Here is a 21,071-nt window from a genome sequence, read left to right on the forward strand (position 1 = left end):
TTTTACAGCATCTAGAAAGTGTATACTTCTTTATGAATCACCATGTATTGAAAATTTAAATATATCAGACAAAAGCTTCCATAAATCACTTTGTAGAAGAAAACGTGATGATACATGTCTTCCTGTTTACACAATTTTTCTCACGACTGGCCCTGACAAAATCATGAAATATAATTCCATATTAATTAAATAGTCCAGATCTACTTCCTTGAAATTTTTTTGTTCCCTTATTTGCATTGGATTGGATTCTTGCTTCCCGATTTGAATCCTATTTTGAAGCTTGTGGTTGTATAGGAAATGTCAAAATTTATGTTTTAGCATGTATTACAGAAATGGCAAACACGCTAAGCTAAGTATGCACAACTCAAATCGAAGGGGATATTCTCCTGAAATAATCATAGCGTATTAAACTCTGCTTAATGCATTTTATGAGTCGTAAATGCATTTAATTATATATGCATTCGATTTTTCCATCGTACAATGTTTCTAAGAGCTTATCAGATTCGTGTAAAAGTATAATGTTATATTAAAAGGATAATTCCTTTTAATATACTCATAATAAGCATTGACTGTGAGGAATTTTTTTACCATAAAATTACCTTACTTGGTAATTAATTAATAACAAAAACTTAATTAAATATTTTCAAACAGAAATAATTTACAGACTGAATATTGAATCGCTTTACCTGTTAGCAGATTCTGAAATGACAACTTTTGTTTTCAAATTGGGGTAAGAAACTTCTACCTAAAGAGAAAAAAAAATGAGGAATAATAAATGAAAAAGAAAAATAACTAGAATCGTGTATAATAATTTTTTATGGAGTCAATTCATTCATATGTCGTACAATTTAATTTTACAATTCATTGCGCTATCTTCAAAAGAGGGGAAAAAGTTGATTGTGCTATATATATATATATATATATATATATATATATATATATATATATATATATATATATAGTTTTATAAGACTGATTTTGAATGCTTGAGGGCAAGTTACTACCTGTCATAAATGCGTACAACTTCTTCTTCATTCATAGTTATTTCCAAATCTCTTAATTGCATAATTTCACAGTACATGATCATTATCATCGAACAGAAAAGAGAATTGTGTACGCATTTCATATATCTTTCTGTCGTCCGATTAGATGTAAAATTTGATACAGATCAACAATTTTAATATACACGTACCAAATTTCATCCATCGATCTCATTGTGTTTTAAAAATAGTACTCATTTATTTATTCTTAATCAGATATCTTAATGTAAATAAAAATCATTATGCCTCTTTAAATACATGTGTAAGTTATATAATTGACTCTCCGATCCGCCCGAAGGCACACGGATAAAGAATACTGAATGACCGGACCGCCGCAACAGCAACATTGGCGGGAACTCTGGTTGAGTCCTAAGGGCCATCACCGGCCACGGTACAACCTTTCCCGAAGGAAGTAAGTCCCGTCATCGATGGGAAGAGCCAGATCCCCCACCTTTTACGTACCCACCAGGGTGGCAAGATCCAACAACCATACCGGAAGCATCTCATCCTTATTTCGAGGTGCTCCCCCCCCGAGGGTTTAAATATATATGTATGTTCCACATCTTCTAAACATCTGAGTCGATTTCAATTTACTTTTGAACACTTATTATTTGAAACAAGAGAAAGAATACTGGCAATTTTTCAAAATTCAAAACTTATTAAATATTAAATTAATTAGACATTAACCAAAATCTTGCCTTTTTTTTTTCGCTATAACTTCATGGAAAATTATCCCAGAAGAAATATTTTAAACCATCTTAAGATTCAAAATTTTACCATTTCAATGATACCAATTTCATTTCTTTCAGTTTTATAAATCTAAATTGATTTAAACGAATTAAAATTAATGCTAAATTAATTAGAGTATTATAGTAAATTAATTAGACATTAACCAACATTTTGCCATTTTTTTCCTCTCACTGAAACGTCAGGGAAAATTATGTGAGAAGAAATATTTTAAGCCATCTTGAAATTCAAAATTTTACCATTTCAATGGTATCCATTTCATTTCTGTCAGTTGTTATAAATCTTTAAAACAGTTTAAACGCATTGAAATTAATATTAACTTTGAAAATTCAGTCACTATTTATTTTAATTTCCTCTTTTTAAATGCATATCTTTTTACCATGCTTCCATCTGTTTCAAATTAACGATTTAAAAACACCCAAAGCAAGCATAAATTAATAGCTGAAACACAAACAAGAGAAGTGAAGAACTTGCGAATAAAGCAAATCTACGATGACAGCAGCCATTGAAAAAAGATTTATACCGTCTTAATATTAAAAATCTTACCTTTCCAATGATAGCGATTTAATTTTTGTGCATTTTCTGCAACTGCTTTAAATTTTTTAGAAATGTTTAACGCAAATGATTTTGAAATGAGGAAATTTATATTCTTTTTCCAGTTAACATTAAGAACAACCCTACAATTATTTATGTACATTTATTTTTTATTTCAATACATATGCCTTGAAAGAAGTTTTGTTTATAATAATATCTTATACAAAAGTAGTTTCTACATTAAAAAATATGATACAAGAAAGAATCTTAATCTTGAGTAACGCAGGTTATATCAACTGTTGTTTAACAAAACCAATGATGCTTGACCCCTTAACTGTTTTTTTTTTTTTTTGCTATCTAATAAGATGACACCTTCTATTTTGGGAATGTTTTCTTATTTTGATTCAAATGGAAATCCATTGAATACTTGATTTATGTATGCATTCGAAGTAATTTTAATATTGAATTATAATAATTATGAATGGTTTATTTTTTGCTTACATCTGTCAAAATTCGATAAATAGATTCACGTATGGCATACGTGCAAAACAGTTAAGCGGTTAAACGGCTTTGAATGTATGTTTTTTAATTTCTAGGTGATAATGCAATGAATTCAGACAGTGTCTCAATCTCATGATAAATGTGATTATTCAGACGGACACCAAAATAATAGAAACACCACAAACGAAAATAAAAATCTTGATTGATAAGGTGTAAGGCAGGCGACATTTGATATGTAATACAGTTTGGATTTGCGACGGAATCGAATCATTCAAGTGCGAATAGTATTTACAATAATATTGTACCATTCTTCATGGAGATATTGGAAAGATTTAAGAGAAATGCTGGTTGAAGATATCGATTCTGAATTGAACACTTTGAAATAGAGCATAACTGTATAATTATATTAAGGTTGAGGGGCTGTCGGGGGTGGCAAAATAGCTATTTCATCTCCTTCTCGTGTTCATCAAAACACGAATGGATAAGTTCACTGCATGAGTAGGAGCATTATCATCCTGGAAATATTCATCGTCTGCAGGAAACAAAGTTTGCATCATAGGATTTATCTAAGATGAAGCTTCTCTATACTTCTCCCCTGTGATCCTCCTTTTCAGATTTACGGCTAGGTCAGTAGAAAACCACTGCCCATACCATAACAGATCCACCTCCATATCTGACAGGTAGAAGGGGACAATCATGATCATATACTTGTGCAGGATCCTCCAAACGTGCATCCATCCTGTTTGGGGGGCGGCGTGTGAAAGATGATTCGTCTGACTATATAACTGTCTTCCACTTATTTGGTTATATCACTACTATAGGCGACGTTTGGCATTAACATCTGTAACAAATGGCATGGGAATTGATGTTCTGCCGTAAATGTTTTATTTAAGAAGGTATCTTCTAACTGTAATTATTGACATTGGAGAATCAAGATCTGACTAAGCTCTGTGGTCACTTTGGTTGCTGTTATTTTCTTTTTTATATATTAAATTCCATTTCAATACCCGTCGGTCCCTTTCATTCAGGTCCGTCCACTATTTTGCTTTACCGAGCTTGTCTTGCTGCTTCGTGTATATCTTATTAGGACTTTAGACATAGCGTCTCTAAAAGTACCTGAAAGCTGAGATGTTTCGGCTTCAGGTAGTTGGGATCCCACAATTTGGCTAATTTCTGTGAGGTCTGGCATCTTATGCTTTTGACAAAAATCCATGATGTATACAACTTTACTAAAGCTACTTGATATTACCATGATACATACTTTTTATATAAAAAGAAAACTGGTAACTAAGATTTAGTTTTAATGATTACGAAGCGCATTCGTAAGTGTCATTTTTATTCACAGTTTCCATTATTTTGGTAACCACTTGTAAATGCCATTTAACTTCGAATTAAAGGTTGCTTACGTTATGTCTTGTCGTTTCGTCTACTTCAAGCCTCTGTACAAGCCTCTGTAGTGAATTCCAAAATTCAATTGGAATTGCAAACTGATGAGGTCACGTGAGCACGAATTGAAACATGTAGAGAGATAAGATTCTTTCTAACTTCATTATGAGGTAGATGAAAATAATAGACGGGTTTCAGTCACATTTTACAAGACAAAACAAACACGAACACGAAAATATACGACACACACTTAAAATAAATCTAATAATGTTCCCCAAGAAAGATCGTGAGAAATATACTTTTATACTAATAAGGCAATGTCATCTGCTGTATCAAAAAAGAAGATAGTAGAGTTATGTAACCGCTACAAACATAGTTAAGTTACTTCAGAATGAGAGAGCAAAGTGAAGGAGAGCAGTTACTAAAATAATTACTTGGTCAATGGTATCCACAACAGATTCATGAGCAATTATAGACACAGGCTTAAATGTTTGAAATCTGAAAGAAATATCTTTAGTTCTGAGCATCATACTGAATGGAGTCAAAACTGCACCTAAACAGTAATAAGAAAATAATAAATAACGTTAATTTAAGATTATTGCTTTATATTCTTAATTTATGAATAAGCAATATAAAACATTTTGCTTTTCCAAAATCAATGATGCAAAGGCAAAGAACATTTGCAGTATTTTTCATTGAGGGAGTATTTTACCGGCATTTTAAAGTGTAATGGGGTGAAAATGTACATATATTTGTAGATCTGAATTGAAAAACAAAGATTTTATAAATCAGAAAAGTTTTCCTGAAAACTGCTCAGAAATCAAAAATCGGTGATCTACAAAACCCTTACACATTTTGAGTTATAGCATTGAGGAACTAAAAGCGAAATTTAGCGAATGCAATTTGTAAAAAATACACACACTGCTGAATAAAACAAATAAAAAAATTCTTCTCGGCAAACTGGAAGGCAAAAGTAGATTCCTTTACATCTGAGTCACTATCTGGCAATCTAAACTATTGATGTTAGAAACAGGGGCGTTGGATTAGGCGTTGGATTAGCATCCCTTAGGTTGAGAATTCGAATCCCGTCGCCCAAAGACTCCGTGTGTGTGTGGTGACTGGCGCACGTATAAATCTGTAGTGATCCCAAAGTCCTCCATGTCGAGAGTAATATTACTGGGGGTACTAGTTCAAAGGTGATCGTTGGCTGTTTCAGGTCTAAATTACGATCTGTGGATGAATGAATGAAGTCCACCCCGTAAAAAGGGTTGTGACGATTGAGTAGGTAAGTCGTACTCTTGGCCCTAGTTGGCGCTACTGAAAAAAAACAACAGACTCTCATTTGGCTTAAATCGCTGGCAGATTTCAGAGGGCTTGTAAAGTGCATAAGTCACAACACAACAAGAGCTTATATTTGAACTGACGAGCAGGCGGTTTTTCTCTGAATAAATATTGCTCAAAATTTGACAGAAATCTACACAAATTTTGTGTAAAGACCATATATCAAATTTTATCCACGTAGCTTAAAGCGTTTTTGGGTTATCTTTGTCACAGATAGACAGACAGACATTTTCCAAAAATGTGTTCTTCGAATTCACCGAGGTATAAAACATGGGGATACTTCAAAGCCTCGAAACAAGTATTTGATTATTACAATGCTTTTTTTTATACTTCGAGTACAAGGAAGTAAAAAAAGAAAGCAAAGGAATGTTTAGAATAGATTATTGCGCAGAGGAAAGCCGTGATGACTAATATATTATCCACCGATAAAAAATGTTCGTGAGAAAAAGATTAGGGTTGAATTTTTTAGTATGAAAATGCTTTAAGCTTGCTTCATTCTATCTTTATTTTATTCTTAAAATGCTGTAAAATATATTCAGATTTATTTCATTCCTCCAGTGTTTCAGCACTTCGAATTTCAAAATTTTCAAAGAAACGGGGAATTTTCAAAAGAAACGGGGCCGCGTTTGTGTTTAGTTTGGACTGCAGCTAGAATTTCATTGCTAAAGCGTAAACCAATCTATCAATAATTTTCCATTGTTGGTCAAGAATATAAATCCATAGCCTTCTTCTTCAAATTAATATTCGAACGCCACTCCTTTTCACGAGATTTATGGTTAGGGAGGCATTCAGCTACTCGTGGCAATCTCAGTTATGAAATTGTGATGTAGTTTCTAGTTACTTTTATAACGTTGTGTAATAAGTGTGCACATTTGTGTTGTATACAGTAATTCAAAATATATGAACATTTTTAAATACCTTTATATGGAACTTTTTGATATTAAATAAAATCTATATATAAATGAAATGATACCGATTTTAAATGCTTCAAATTCAAGAATTTCAACAAGTTTTGTCGTTGTTGTTGCTTATCCTCCTTGGATTGAACACCAATTCAAATCAAGTCCAAGAGATCAGGGAAAGAGGGGTGTATTAGCTTCTGAGGGTAAAAACCCCTGAACACCCGAGGGCAGAAGTCTGAATTTTAGCTCATATGAAGATGACACTGACACACTTGCTTGCACAACCCCTTTTTACAGGGGGGCTCTTTCACACACCTCAATTTAGTTTAGTTATATTAACGTCCCGTTGTGCACTAGGGCTATTTAGCAAGCAACACTAGGGCTATTTTAGGACGGAACTCGTAATTTTGAACAGCGGTCAGATGACGAGGACGACACCTGAGCTGTCATCCTCCTCTCCACACCACACCAGCAGGAGGACGTTTGATCTGACGGATTTAACGGGCAACATACCCCCTTACACGACGATTTTTCGGTGGAATCGGGTCACGAACCTGAAACCCTACGGCTCACAAGCCGAGATCTTACCACCAGGCCACCGCGGCCTTCACACACCTCACAGATAGAAAACAGATAAGGAACAAACCTGCCCTCACCAGGATTCGAATCCGGTACAACCTAGATCACGGGGAAGACACGCTACCCCGAGGTCAAGACGCCGGCATTGAAATTCTTCTGTGATGTAGCGTCTTATTAAATTTGATGGATGTAATTAATATACAAAGAAAACAATAATTTAAATGGCAGATTTAAAAATATATTGGTGTTCAGTACACTGGTTATTAGAAAATAACCATTATAATGAGCATCGTAAAATTTCTTTTCTTTATCTAAATTATTTCAGCTCCATAAGTAGGACTTATAAAATATTTACTCACCTATTCTAATAGCGGCTAAATTTACGATCCAAAACTCTGGGATTTTCGGCAGCATAACTACAATATTATCTCCATGTTTGACATCACATTTTTCTTGCAAAACATTGGCTACTCTAGAAACACATGATTATGCTTATTGTTTTATGTTTCTCTGTTTAAAAACATAAGCCAAAATTTATTACATGGTATTATATTGGACTTGCTTTAAATATTATATATATGTGTGTGTGTTTTTAAATCTTTTCAGAATTTAACCAATTTTAATGCACTGCTAATAAAATTCAAAATATTTTGCTTTTAAAGTATAAACAAACGTCTTTTTTTTTTTCCCTTTCGAAATTGTAGTGTATATTTTTATTTGCCACTTATTCACAAGCACTCTGGTACTTTTCAATACTTAATCAAAAGGCTGAAGTACTACTAATAATAATTTCGAAATGTATTATTTCTTAAAAGCTATTTTAGCGTCACTTTAAAATTAAAAAAAAAAAAAAACTTTTTAGTGATACCAATTTTATTTTTGTAATATTCAGTATTTTTTACTAATTTCAACCAATTAAAAATATTTTTAAATATGTTTTAGAACAAAATTTTCTTTCTTTTTTTTCAATTACAGCTTCTATATTAACGCTCGAAAGAATTTTCTTACTTCTTCGTTTCTTGTTCCAATTCTTGAAAACTCCACTTCAGTTCCTTGCCACTCTCAGACACATACCAAAATGCAGGTATCGATTTATCTCTCACACCATCCTATAAAATATGCTTCGGAAATGAATTAGAAAATACATAGAAATAACTGCTTGTACAATGGTGTGGCAAAAAAATGTTTCGTTATTATTCTAAACAAAATATACAACTTTATACTTATAATACATAAATAACTGTTTATGATGCATTTCAGTAAATGAAAGTACCATTTAATTACTATTAAGTAATTCGATCACAAATTCACTATTACTGGAATATTCAGAAGCTGTAATATGTGTGGCAAAATCCAATAAGAATAATACAACTTGATTTAAAATTATGTTCTAATATTGACAATATATTTATAGATGCTTTAAGAAACGCTTACAATTCATAAGAATGCGGTTATAAAGTATGCAAAAAGACGTTAAATAATAAACATAAGTTGTATATTACAAGAGGGGAACAATTAAAACATAAAACAGTTCGAAAATACCAAAACGATATTATAGCAATTCTTTGTGACATGAGATTAATTAATTAAAAGTAAGAAATCCTGCAATAAACTAGTAGCGCTATCTGAAGGTTTTAATTAATTAAAAATAAGAAACCAACGATGAATTAGTAGCGCCATCTGAAGATGACGTCACTTCACAGAAATGCCGAACACATACAACCTATAAAATATACTTCGGAAATTCATTTAATCAATAAGAAAAGACAAAGGAATAACTGCTTGCAGAATGTAGTGGCAATGACTATTTTAATCATTATTGTAAGTAAATTATACAATCTTACTAAATTTTGTAAATTTTTGCTATAGTATCTCGTCTAGACAGGATGCAAATCTATAGCATTTCCGGTATTTATTTTAAAGCACTACTTATTATCTTTTTTTTTCAATACTCTTTTCCTACTTGTGCAACTCGAGCATTCAACTTTTTAATAAATAAACAAATCATTCGTAAACCTAATTTAGTTTTTTTTTTCAATAAAAATTTAATTATCTTCTCTCGAAATTCTAATTAAAAATTAGCAGTCCAAGTTGAACGACTTGCAAGTCGAAGTATCAAAAACTAGAAATAAATATAACACCAGAATGTCCTCAAAATCATTTAGTAAGTAATGCAGAATAATAAGCAGGTAAAACAAAAATGGATGTTTCCTCTCTTCAACTGTGCTTCAAAATTCGCAGATCATAATTGTGAGAATTAAAACTCATTGTTTTATCGGCATATCCGTTTTCGCTTTTCTTTTCATTATCTTATTAAAGACTTTTCCTACCTGCTTTTTTAACCAAATTTTATTAGCAACTTTTAAAATATCGAACCCTTTGTAAAAGAATGAAAAGTGGTTGCATCCATCCATTATATCCATATAATTTTTGTCTTTTCGATCTCTACTGTTAATAAAAATGAATGCATGTCTGTGTCTGCATGTATTTTAGCACTCTAGAAGTCAGACCATATAGCCTATAAATATGGAATTTGGCACACATATACTTTGGAGGTAGGAAAAGTGCCCCTAGCAGTAATTTTTTAAATTTTAATTAATTAAAAATAAAGTTGAAATTTCTCGTTTTTTCGCGATAACTTTCAAACATATTATTGCACAAAAACGAATTTTGTCATTTCAAAAGTTAAAACATTTTCTTTTTAATGATCCAATTTAATAGTCATACGAATTTTGGCTTTTGTTTAGACACATTTTTTAACTTAATTTTTAACTGTTGTTGCAATTACATTATAGGCCTAAAATTCAAATCGTTTTCATTGTTTTATTAAATATTTAAGCTCTTAATTTCCTTCCATTATTGAAAGCAAAAGAAGAAAGATTCTGTTTAAATCTGTACAGCTTACAAAACTTATAAAAAATGAAGTTGCAACCCGCAAAACTGAAAAAAAAAAAAAAAAAAAAAAGATGAACCGTATAAGGTCATGAGACTGGTCACCTTTGGAAATGTCCATGTACATAATAAACAGAATATATGAATGACAATTGAAATAGCACATACTGGAGGGAATCGTGGATCAAAAGCTCTATCTAAACTATTTTATTTAAATAAAATATTGCCGCATTGAAAAGAGGCAGTCGACTCTCCATGGCCGAATGGTCATAGCACTGGTCTCTTAATCAAGAGATCGTATGTTCGAATTGCGCTAGAGACAATGCGATTCATAGTCTGTGTAAATATTTAATTCCATGATTTTATGTTTTCCTTTATTTCGTGTTCCAAAAGATTATTGACCTTTCTTTAGTTTACTAGATAAGTGTTCTGGACTTTTCTTACTGTCTCCAGAAAAGTATTCTGGAACTTTCCCTGCTAGTATAAAAGCAGAAGATCTGTCAGTCACTGTGTTCTCAGTTCTGAGTTGAGTTAATAAGTTGGTTTAGCTCTACTTCTTGTGTGTGTCATTGAGTTCCGCACTAGAGTATCTACGTGACAATATAATTAATATCCCCAACGAAATAGCTGGTTTCCAAGGGTGAGTAATATGACAACGTGTGCAAATTGAAAAAAATGTAATCTAGAAATTTACATGATAAAGTTACTAAAGTCAAGCATGAGTAATGCAGTGTCCATTATGTATTACTGTACTCCCTCCGGCTAATTTTGAACAACTAATTTTTATTATATTATTTATTATTAATTGGAATGAAAAATTAGTTTGAGATAAGAATAAGAAGCAAATTTCACCTGTGTTTGAAATAAGCTATTGAAATATTTTAATAAACGATTTGCTTGGAAAAAAGTGCTTTTAGGAATACGAAAAATTTAAGAAAACTGACAATTTACCATATGCCATGTTTTAGATTTGGTCCCAACATGGAATTCGGTAATAACAAAATGTGGGGATATAACATTTCGGAAATTAAAAGACTATAATTGCTGGAAGAGGTAAAATTCATTAAATGGGATAATCTGCAAACATACATTACAAACACAAATTACTAAAAGATAAGGTAACGCAAATAACTGTTGCGGAGATCGATTTTGAAAGCGTTTTTTTTTTTTTAAATTTATTTATTGATAAACGAAATTTTCAAATTTTCTTTTCTGTAAAAATTTATTAGCATAAATTTATATGTTCCTCATTTATATGTTCAATATTCCTTGCATATAACATATACAAAAGCTTTTTTTTTAATTCATTTTCCTATCCTGTTTTCGTCTTTGGGAAATTAACCTGCATCACCCTTTATGGGGTTCAAATAGATCTGCATCAATTAACAATGATTTCGGTGATTGGCTAAAAATTTCTAATTTCATCCTCCTCAATTCTTCGAATCATTATACCATTTATTCTGCCGGCGTCCTGGCATAGGGGTAGCGCATCTTCCCCATGATCTGGGCATTCTGGGTTCGAGTCCCGGTTCGGGCATGGTTGTTCTTCATCTGTTCTATCTGTGAAATGTGTGAATGTGTCCCCCTGTAAAAAGGGGTTGTGCAAACGAATGTGATGCGCGAGTAGCTAAGACGTACTCTTGGCCGTAGTTGGCGCTACTAAAACAAGAGACGCTCCCTTGGCTTAAAATCGCTAACTTTGTCAGCGAACTTCTCTATGGCAAGTGCCATTATAAACAACAACAACTTTTTATTCTGATACGACTTCTTTACTTGATCTCACATTATGCGCAGCATCCATTTCCCTTCAAATTCAGTGCTACGTTTCATATTTGAATTTCGAAAGTGATCATAGTCCACTCATAACAACATGCTCAAATTTCGGAAAAATAACCAAAAAGATCAAAACGATTGACTGGAATAGTGCTATGAAAGAATCTTCAAAAAATTTTATCGACAAAAAGAATTTTTGATTCATTAATGAGCAATATTTGAGAATCCATTAAGAAGATCACAACACTTTTTAGATTACCTAGTAACTATTACCCCCCCCCCCCCCTTGATGGAATATCTAATGTCATGATTCCAAAAAGCTCGAGCAATTGTTTCACGAAAAAAAAAAAAAAAAAAGCTGTACATCACATTTCAATTTCGTACTGGATCAAACACAAAAAAATACAAGGGAAAACTTCGTTACCAGATTAAAAATGCAATTAAAGTTGTTGGGACAAAATGTGTAGCATAGCACGAATGTCCCACAATGCTTAATAAAGTCTATAATCATTCAAATAAAGGAATGAATTCTTCAAATCTCACCATTTTTAACCTTCATTGCATTTTGAATCCACTTCAGCAAGCTAACGTCTTTGCTGATTTTTTTTTCTGACAATAGTATAGAGCATGAACTGATTCTTTTCTACTTTTGGGGTGATTCAAATACCACTCTCAACTTGCCTATTCATCTTCAGGAAGTTAGACAATCTATCCAAAAAAACCAAAAATTCTTTCACCAGGAAATGACAGTATTCCAGCTGTTGGCGCCAATAAGTCAGCAGAACGCTCCACCTACTAATTTTGTAGCGCCACCAAGTGGTGAAATGATATATCATTTTTAGTGTGTGTGTGAATACGATTGACAGTGTGTGTTGTGAGTGTTAAGAATAAAGCAATGGAGATACAGTCCAAGAGTTTGTGTTTCATTTATATGTGATTGAGTATTATAAAAACTGAGCTATCGAGGGCCAAAACACCAGCAAATGGGTTCAAAAATTTAAAAATTGCCTCTCATTTTGAAGAAGTGTTTTCTACATTTTGTGCCCCAGTTCAATGGAAACATTTGCTTATCATTCCAGTTCCAAAACCAGTCAAAGATATGATGAAGATCAATTCTCAATCGCCCTCATATTCGTCTTTTCAAAAATTTTCAAAAGGATAGTGGCACAATTCAACATTTGCTTCTGAACAAGAAAATACGATCTTTTGTAAATGACTTCTTTCCTTTAAGGGACAATCGATTCGCCGTTTATAGAATTCCTACAGCCATTTCTAAAGCACAACAAGAAAAATTTATTTCATTGGTGTTAGTTTGGATATTAAAAGTTCATATTCTCTGTATATTGATGGACTTACATTAAAATGTCTGCAGCTGGATATTATTGGGGATATTCCAAAAATAATTCATAATTTTCTTCTTAATAAAATAGTTATCTTGGAAAAATATCTTTTCTAGCATTATCCTGAATTTTCTAGAATTATCCTGAAATATCTTCCTCAAGATAGCGTTTTATCGTCTATTTTCTTTGCTATATGGCTGCTATTTTGAAACCCTCGAAGAATGGATGGACTGCTCTATTTTTACAATCTATAACTTTATTTTTTGCGCTCTATCTTCGCTGGATTATATATTTAAAAAAACCCTCAAAATACTATGGGAAACATCTACAGTTGTTGCAACTATTGGAAACTCAATATCTGTCAAAAAATGTTATATAACCGACTTCTCAAAATTAAAGTTCCATTATGTGCCTCTGATCACTTATGAATGTTTTCCATTCTTTTGGAAAGAGACTATTAAATATTTAGATTTACATTTTTCCAAAACAAACCAACAAAAGGCCTTAGAAGAATGAATGCCTTAAAATCGATCGCCTACAAAACACATGGACCCAGAACAAATGGTCTCATTAAAATTTGCAATTACAGTATCAATTCGTTTATTATAATTGTACAATAAGGTGGAACAAAAAAAATCAATTTTTTTTTATTTTGTAATATCGCGGAAAAATTGCATTTTGGTGTAGATAAAATAAATTATAAATATGAAAAATATTTGCAATAGTCCTTGAGGTGCTGAAAGGACGTTAAAGTTTCATAAAAACACACTTTTTGCAACTTTTTAAGGAATTTTGCATGCCTCGATTACGAAATAAAAAGTTTTCATTAGGCATTGTCATATGAATAAAACTATAAAAACAGTTTTACTATTGCACTGGCATGGCACTGAGTCGCCGACGGAGCGGTTGTTATTGAAATAAGGCAGAGATTTGTCTGCATCCTGTGGCAAAGACAGGCCTGGATTCAAATCAACAGCTTTGCTGAGTTCAGTTGAGTTGGCATCTCCACTCCGTCTATTGAGTTACTTATTAACGTAACTGATTTGTTAGTTTGTGCTTTGCTGTAGGGATGACGAATATTTTACGAGCGATTATTACGTAACAAATATCATAAATTCACAAATACCAATGATCAATACTTTTCAAAGAGGGGTGTGATTCAAATCCTTGATACGATCTTACTGGTGATATTTCGATTACAGGTTTTGGATCACGATAGAAAGTAACAATCGATACGAAATCACTGAAATTTACCGCAGCGGTGACTTCACTGGAAAGTAACAATCGATACGATCTGTGCAATGGAAGCTCTCGAACAAAACAGAAAAGGAGAAATCTGTGAATGGATTGAAAAGTGAACGGACCGGTTATTGGAATTATCGTATCACTGAATTGCATATCACTGAAATTTATCGGAGCAGTGATGTCACTGGAAAGTGTGAAGTCGCCACTCCACTTCATGAGGGTAACTTTGACTTTCCGATATTCGCATTTGATGATGGAGGCACTATTCCATGCAAATCCTTTTTAATTGCTTGTGACTTGACTTTGCATATATTCCGTTTACTGCTGGCGCCATCTATTGGTAGAATATAGAACTAAAGTAAACAATTTAAAGAAATGACATGTATATTTAATTCAAATTTTTCAGTAAATAATTTACTCCAATAAAGAAATTAAATAGTTTTGAAAAAAAGTCAAAATTAAAACGTAAGCTGAAATAGATAAATTAATTCAATCACACTTTACTTAAATTAGTAAATCAAGTATTAATTACAATTAATAAATTTTATATTTAATATTAAGTAATAATTTTTAATTAATAATATGATTGAAATAACAGATATTTGGAACAAATATTTAAAAATAACAATAGCAAAATTATTTGTTATTCAAAACATCGTGGGTTATGCATCTCTACTTTGCTGTGAGTAAAAATGGCTCAGTCTAAATTAGTGAAGAGAAGACAAATATCGGAGTGTTCTATTTTTGGGAAATTTAGTGATTTTCTTGAGATTGAACACATTACTGACGAATCTAGTGTTACTGTTATATTAGACATAACCTCAAAATTGCTTCAGAAAAGGATCCTTCTGTAAGCGAAATATGTGACACTTTAGTTTCCATAATAGAACAAATATGGTCAAGAGCTTCTATTCCCGTTGCTTCTAGCAAAAGAAATTCACAAATGGTAAAGGCTTATCATGCTAAATACAGGAATTTATTAAAGTCAAAAAGGAGAAAATGTTCAGATAAGTTTGATTAGAACCTCGAAGAATTTAGAGAAGAAGCTAAGAGTTGATTTGATATTGCTGATTGTATAAAAAAAGTGCCAGTTATGGAATAAAAAGTTCTAAACGATCAATGCTCCAACAGGAAAATAGTTATAGGTAATATTGATACTGCTACCACAAGCGCTTCACGGAAGAAAGAAGCAAGAAAGAGTAAAGAACTACTGAGAATAGTTAAGTTTAATCGAGAAGGGCATCAGAAACGATTACTGGCGACAATGACAACGCTAAAGAACAACATTGTTCTTTACAAAAAGAGGCAAGTCAACCAGATCCATCAAATAGACAAGAAACAATAAAACTACTAAGTGGATGTGCGGTTTAATGTTAAAACTGTATACAGAAGGCATCTGAAGCTGAACCAAATAGTATAGGGGACTGGGTTATCGACTTTCCCTGGCTTGCTTGTCACATGCAAGCAGTGGAAAGTGCTGTGAGATTGGTGGCCCAACTCAAAATGTCTGTGGTTCAAACGCATGAGAGGGATACATAAGAGCATAAATTGACTCACGTGTGTATATGCCAAAATTTAATTTTAAAAAACTGTTTAACGTGGTAATAAAGAAGAAAAAACATTTTGCAGCTGTAACATTTGTAATCATTAAGGATACAGAAGTAAGAAATGCAAAATTGGGCATAAAAATATTTTTTTTAAATTTTTATACTTTGTAATTAATAATTTTTTCCAATTGTAATGCTTATATATGCATTTAAAATCATCTTTTGTAACATCATATGAACGAAAAATTCATAAAAATATTTTATCAAAGTTTATAATTTTTCTATTATTTTTTTTTTTTTTACAAACTTTAAGCTCCTTTCGGCACTTCGAAATATTGTTGTATCGCAACCAGAATTTTTTTAAATTCTTTTTGAACCTGAAAGCTAATTTTTCACCATTATTGCCAAACTAAAATCTAAGAACAATTTTTAAAGGTCCTTTTTAAAAATTTAACTTTAAAAAAATTTTTTTTTTTTTTTTTTTTTTTTTTTTACAAATTTCAAGCTTTTAACGGCACCGCAAGATAATGTAATATTGGAACCAAATTTTTTAATACTGTTTTTGAACCTAAAAGGCAACTTTTCCACACTATTACCAAACTAAAATCTAAAAATAAAAAAAATAAAAAAATTAAGGCCATTTTCGTTCCACTCTATAGCACAATCCCTAATAAATTTTCTAAAACTCAGTTCAAAGCCTACAAACCATTAAAATAATGACTCAGAATAGTTCTGAGTTTCCCTAAATAGACTCCAAATGTTGTCTTGATGAAAATTGATGGTCAAGAAATTCTTTCGGGCAAAATCAAAAGATTGGTCTCTCAGTTCTTTATCAAATAAATCGCAAATGGTACTCAGTTGTCTATATATTCAAAAATCTAAACTCGGCAATAGATTGATTAAAAATGATGAAATAACTGCTAGCATGCTTAAAGAATTAAATATTTCTTCTAGAAAAATTATATACCTTCCTGCCATTTGTAAAATATTCATTTCCGAGTTCAGTTTCAAAAATAAGACACAACCACCTTCTGTTACCAAAATTCTATTTCAAGAAACTCTGAACAAAAAATTTCAAGATTATTTTATCATCGCACAGATACATTTAAATCGCTTATGCATCTTATCACTTCTATCGAAGGCCTTTCAAACACTCAGTCTTTTAGATATGGTATTCGTCTTATTAATTCCATCTTTACAGCCGAATCTTTAGTAATTTATCTTGCCATTGATAAACTCGCGATTCCAGAAAAAAAATCTTCTGTTAATGACAGATAGTTTTTCTGCCCTTCAAACCTTAAGCAATTTATCTTTCAAATCTGGCAGTGTTATTCATAGAATATATATATATAAAAAAATTCTAATTTAGAACAAATTTCAACAAAAAAAATCGTATTGATATGGTATAGTCGTATTGCATTCGAACAATGAAAAGGTGGATTATCTCGCAAAAACGGTCACGGAGTCGTACCCATATTTTGAGAGGATTGCTGTTGAAGATTTAATCGCTTATTATCAAAAAAACCTCGCTTCAAATATACACCAAATTTATGAAAGTACCAATCAGATTTAGGCGATAGTTCATCTATTCTTTCCTTTACCACACGGTTTAAAAATAGAAGAGAAAATATAATAACAGCACGTCTAATTAACTAATAAACGGATAATTATCACCTCAGTTCTACTAAATAAATTTTGACTTTATAATAATCCCGATTTTCTCACCTGTAACCAGAAAATAAATAAATGACATTGAACATATTTTTGTATTCAATTCAAAGAACATACCTTTGGAGCAAACTCAATTTCAATCGCCAAGAAATTTCGTCTCTTAAAATTTTATTGTTCTTCATAAGCACTTTCGACAAATTTTTCTTCGTTTACAGATGTTTTTGATATTTATCAACTCTAACTCTTTGGTATTAGGAGATGCCAGACTTTGCTGTTAAAAATCCCAATTTATGCATTTCAATAATAATAACCAAAGGTTAATACAGAAATTTGATCCATATTTCTGAATGATTCAGTTCCTGATCAAGCAGAGTCCATGGGGAAACATGGGTTTATCCTCATAGTTTTTAAGAAATTGCCTATTTTTTTTAAGGACCAGACTCGCATTCCTGTGCCTTTATTATGATTTTTCATGACGAGATCGTTCTAAATGACTTAACTCTTGTGTCTCCCTCCTCTTATTTCAGTTTAATATATTCACTGTTTCTGATTGCCTATCTCTCTAATTGTAGTTATTTCATTTATCTGTAGATAAAAGAATTGAAAATGAAGTTTCTTAAACCAACATTTTGTTTCTTCTTAATAAATAAAATAATTAACGAAATTATTCTATGTATTATACTAGATGATTACTTTACAACTTTAAAATGGTTTCTTTTAAAATTGGTGATGTGCAAAAGTTTGAATTTAATCAGCAACAAATCCAAAAATCCAAAACAAAACCTTTGACAATGGCAAAACATCCGATTTCCTTTCTTATTCTAAGATTAGCAAATATTTTCGAACTTTTAGAAAGAAAATAAAGATTATTTACTATAATAATAGAAATGACAACTGTGTCATTAATAAAATAATAAACATAATAAAAAAAGTATTTTTGTTTATTTTTCAATTCACATTTTTTGTTGTTGCTAATTTCAATCAATTGTAAAGAGGAAGCTCTTAGATAATGCAATTTTTTCAGAGTTCGTCTTTCGCGTTCGATATTTTAAAGTCAGACTTTTAAAAATTTTATTTAATCTCTTTATTAGAAATTTTTATATTGCAAATATTACGAGAGACTGATACAGCAAAAGTTTTAATTGAGGGTTGCTTTCAACAGAATTGGTTTTAATGCCCAGTGAATAAAATTTTTTAACTTAAAATGTAACAATTTTATAGCAAAATAAATAAATAAAATATCACAAAACTTGTTTAATACATTATAAATATTCAAATGTAAAAAAATAAAAAATTTTGATTATATTTTGGATTTAAACGATGCTTGATTTTAATTTGAATATTTGGGCACACGATGATTTTTCATATCACATAGAAACATAAATTTGTATTTCCCTGACAGTACCACAAAAGATATCGATGTTCTGGGGCTTCCTAAAATAGCATGACTCTTAAGCAGTTGTCTATATTGCCTATTTCATACTCCGATTCTGTTCTTAATCATTGAATAAACATGTTCAATTATGCATTTTTTTTTTTATCAATGAAATATTCTTTCATGGAACACGGGAAAGTAAGCAATCGTATCTTTTATTTTTATCAATAACAGTTTGACTACTCAAATGAATATAATCTAAAACAAGAAACACTTTAAATTGCAAAAAAATATTTTGAAAATTTTATTTCTGGTCACTTACTTTTTCTTTGAGAGCCCACACATCCATAACATCCGAAACGAAATTGAATTTTTCTGGTATAGTGACATTCCACGTTGCTCTTTCTTTTTCATAATCTTCGAAACCCGCTCTCGATATGCTACACAAGGAACGAATTTTAAGCTCCCATGTATTTCTGTTTAACTTTGAAAGTTTTCTAAACAGCCCATGATTATACACCGAACGGTGAACAACACCACTTAGAGCACTAAATCTCATTTTTCATTTACCTGCATGCAGAATACCGCGTTTGTAATATGACAAATATATGAGATAGTGCAAGCTGTTCTGATTTCGTTTTATAAGATAAAGGTTAGCATAAAAAGAAATCACCTTTGATCGTTTACGTAAGTGATTTTGTTTGTCAGGAGAGACTTGTTTATAGGAGTGCATTGACTAGAAAAATTGATATCAATATTCTGGAAACAATTGAATTTATAAATATTAATTCTTGTCTGCATTACAATTGAGACACATGCAAAATTTTAACATTTGCTTCATTTTATTTACTGCTTTCCCCTTTTTAACTCGAAGAAGAAATATAAAATGAAATATGTTTCTTTAATTATGCTGGCAATTTGCGTGAGTTTTTTTTAAATTTTATTTTATATCTCACAGTCTTATTTCGTACAGGTATATCAACAGTTGAAATACCTGGCGATGCTCGGAATTTCAATACTTTCAAGGATAATATTTTTATGTAAAAGGTCATTTTGTATAAATTGTTATAATAGACATAATCTTTTTTTAATATACTGCACCACTTGATTAACAGCACGTGGATCTTGGTCATTTATAATAACTTGAAAGATATGTCAATTCTTTCTTTCAGCTCATTTAGGCATCATTAAATAACGCGAGTTCGCAAATTGTACAGACTAAGTCTATGGCAAAGGACACCGACGTGCTCTGATTGGTTTAAGCCTTGGCATCTTTTTGGCAATGTTTTGCACTCATAATAGTGTAGTTTTGGCTTATTTGGCTCAAACCTTGTACCTTTCATTAGTTTTATGGAAGAAACTACGACGAGCGAATATCAATCGAGTATTCACTCGTCGTAGTTTCTTCATATCGAGTTTTACGAGTGAATACAATATCGAGTTTTACGAGTGAATATCAATACGATCTAATTTTTATTAACATAATTGTTTTCTTTAAATATTATTAGTAATACTACTAATACTAATTATTAATAATAATAATAAATATTACTAATAATACTAGTAATACAAGTAACTAATGATGTTTATGCACAGAAGTATAAAAACTAAATGAAAGTAATTACTCAACATATGATGCTGCAATGAAATAATTCTTATTTTTCTACGATTTTCGTGCCTTTATTAGATAATTTATGCAGTCATTGAAACTTGTTGCTGAACGTTTGAACTTGTTGAAACTTGTTTCCCATCAAATATATATGGGGAAATGATTACTTAATGCCCAAAACCTATAAATATGTAAGCTTTAACGGAATATGCGATTTCGTAGCTAATTTTTTTAGTTATATCAAAATAATATTAAGAAGAAACACACACAAAAAATGTTTTTAATAAATTGTAATTTTTATATTTCCTGAATTTAGGTTTCAGGGTTCGATCTTTTCTGCTGTATATGTGTTACAGATTAATATTACATGTAAACCGTAAAAAATAGGGGATGGGGGATAAATTCACAAATTTTATTTATTTTTATAAAAATATATTTCGGTATTGCATCTTTTTGGCAAAACATCGCCCAAAAAGATGCCAAGGTTTAAACCAATCAGAGCACGTCGGTATCCTTTGCCATAGACAGTCTGTACAAATTGCGAACTCGCTTAAATAACAAGCTTAAACCAATAAAAAATTCCAAAAAT

The 21,071-nt window shown here is 31.3% G+C and overlaps 1 protein-coding gene across 4 annotated transcripts in view; it reads right to left on the reverse strand.

Moving 5' to 3' along the window:
- The window catches only part of LOC129991721 (acyl-coenzyme A synthetase ACSM3, mitochondrial-like), a 51,008-nt gene extending 31,504 nt beyond the window's left edge, over positions 1-19,504 (reverse strand). For 3 of the 4 annotated variants that reach the window (XR_008785840.1, XM_056098254.1, XM_056098255.1), the window contains exons 1-5: positions 19,196-19,504; positions 8,039-8,139; positions 7,390-7,502; positions 4,643-4,761; positions 687-745 (exon numbers count right to left, since the gene is read on the reverse strand). Coding sequence is in view for 3 of the 4 variants with exons in the window: in XM_056098254.1 (XP_055954229.1) it covers positions 687-745; positions 4,643-4,761; positions 7,390-7,502; positions 8,039-8,139; positions 19,196-19,432 (629 nt within the window). In the remaining variant the exon portion in view is untranslated. Of the gene's footprint in view, positions 1-686; positions 746-4,642; positions 4,762-7,389; positions 7,503-8,038; positions 8,152-19,195 lie in introns of all 4 variants that reach the window. The other variant, XM_056098256.1, reaches the window with a different exon arrangement.
- Positions 19,505-21,071: the final 1,567 nt, after the last annotated feature.

Source organism: Argiope bruennichi, chromosome 2 (genome assembly GCF_947563725.1).
Source record: "Argiope bruennichi chromosome 2, qqArgBrue1.1, whole genome shotgun sequence".
Taxonomy (NCBI): Eukaryota; Metazoa; Arthropoda; class Arachnida; order Araneae; family Araneidae; genus Argiope; species Argiope bruennichi.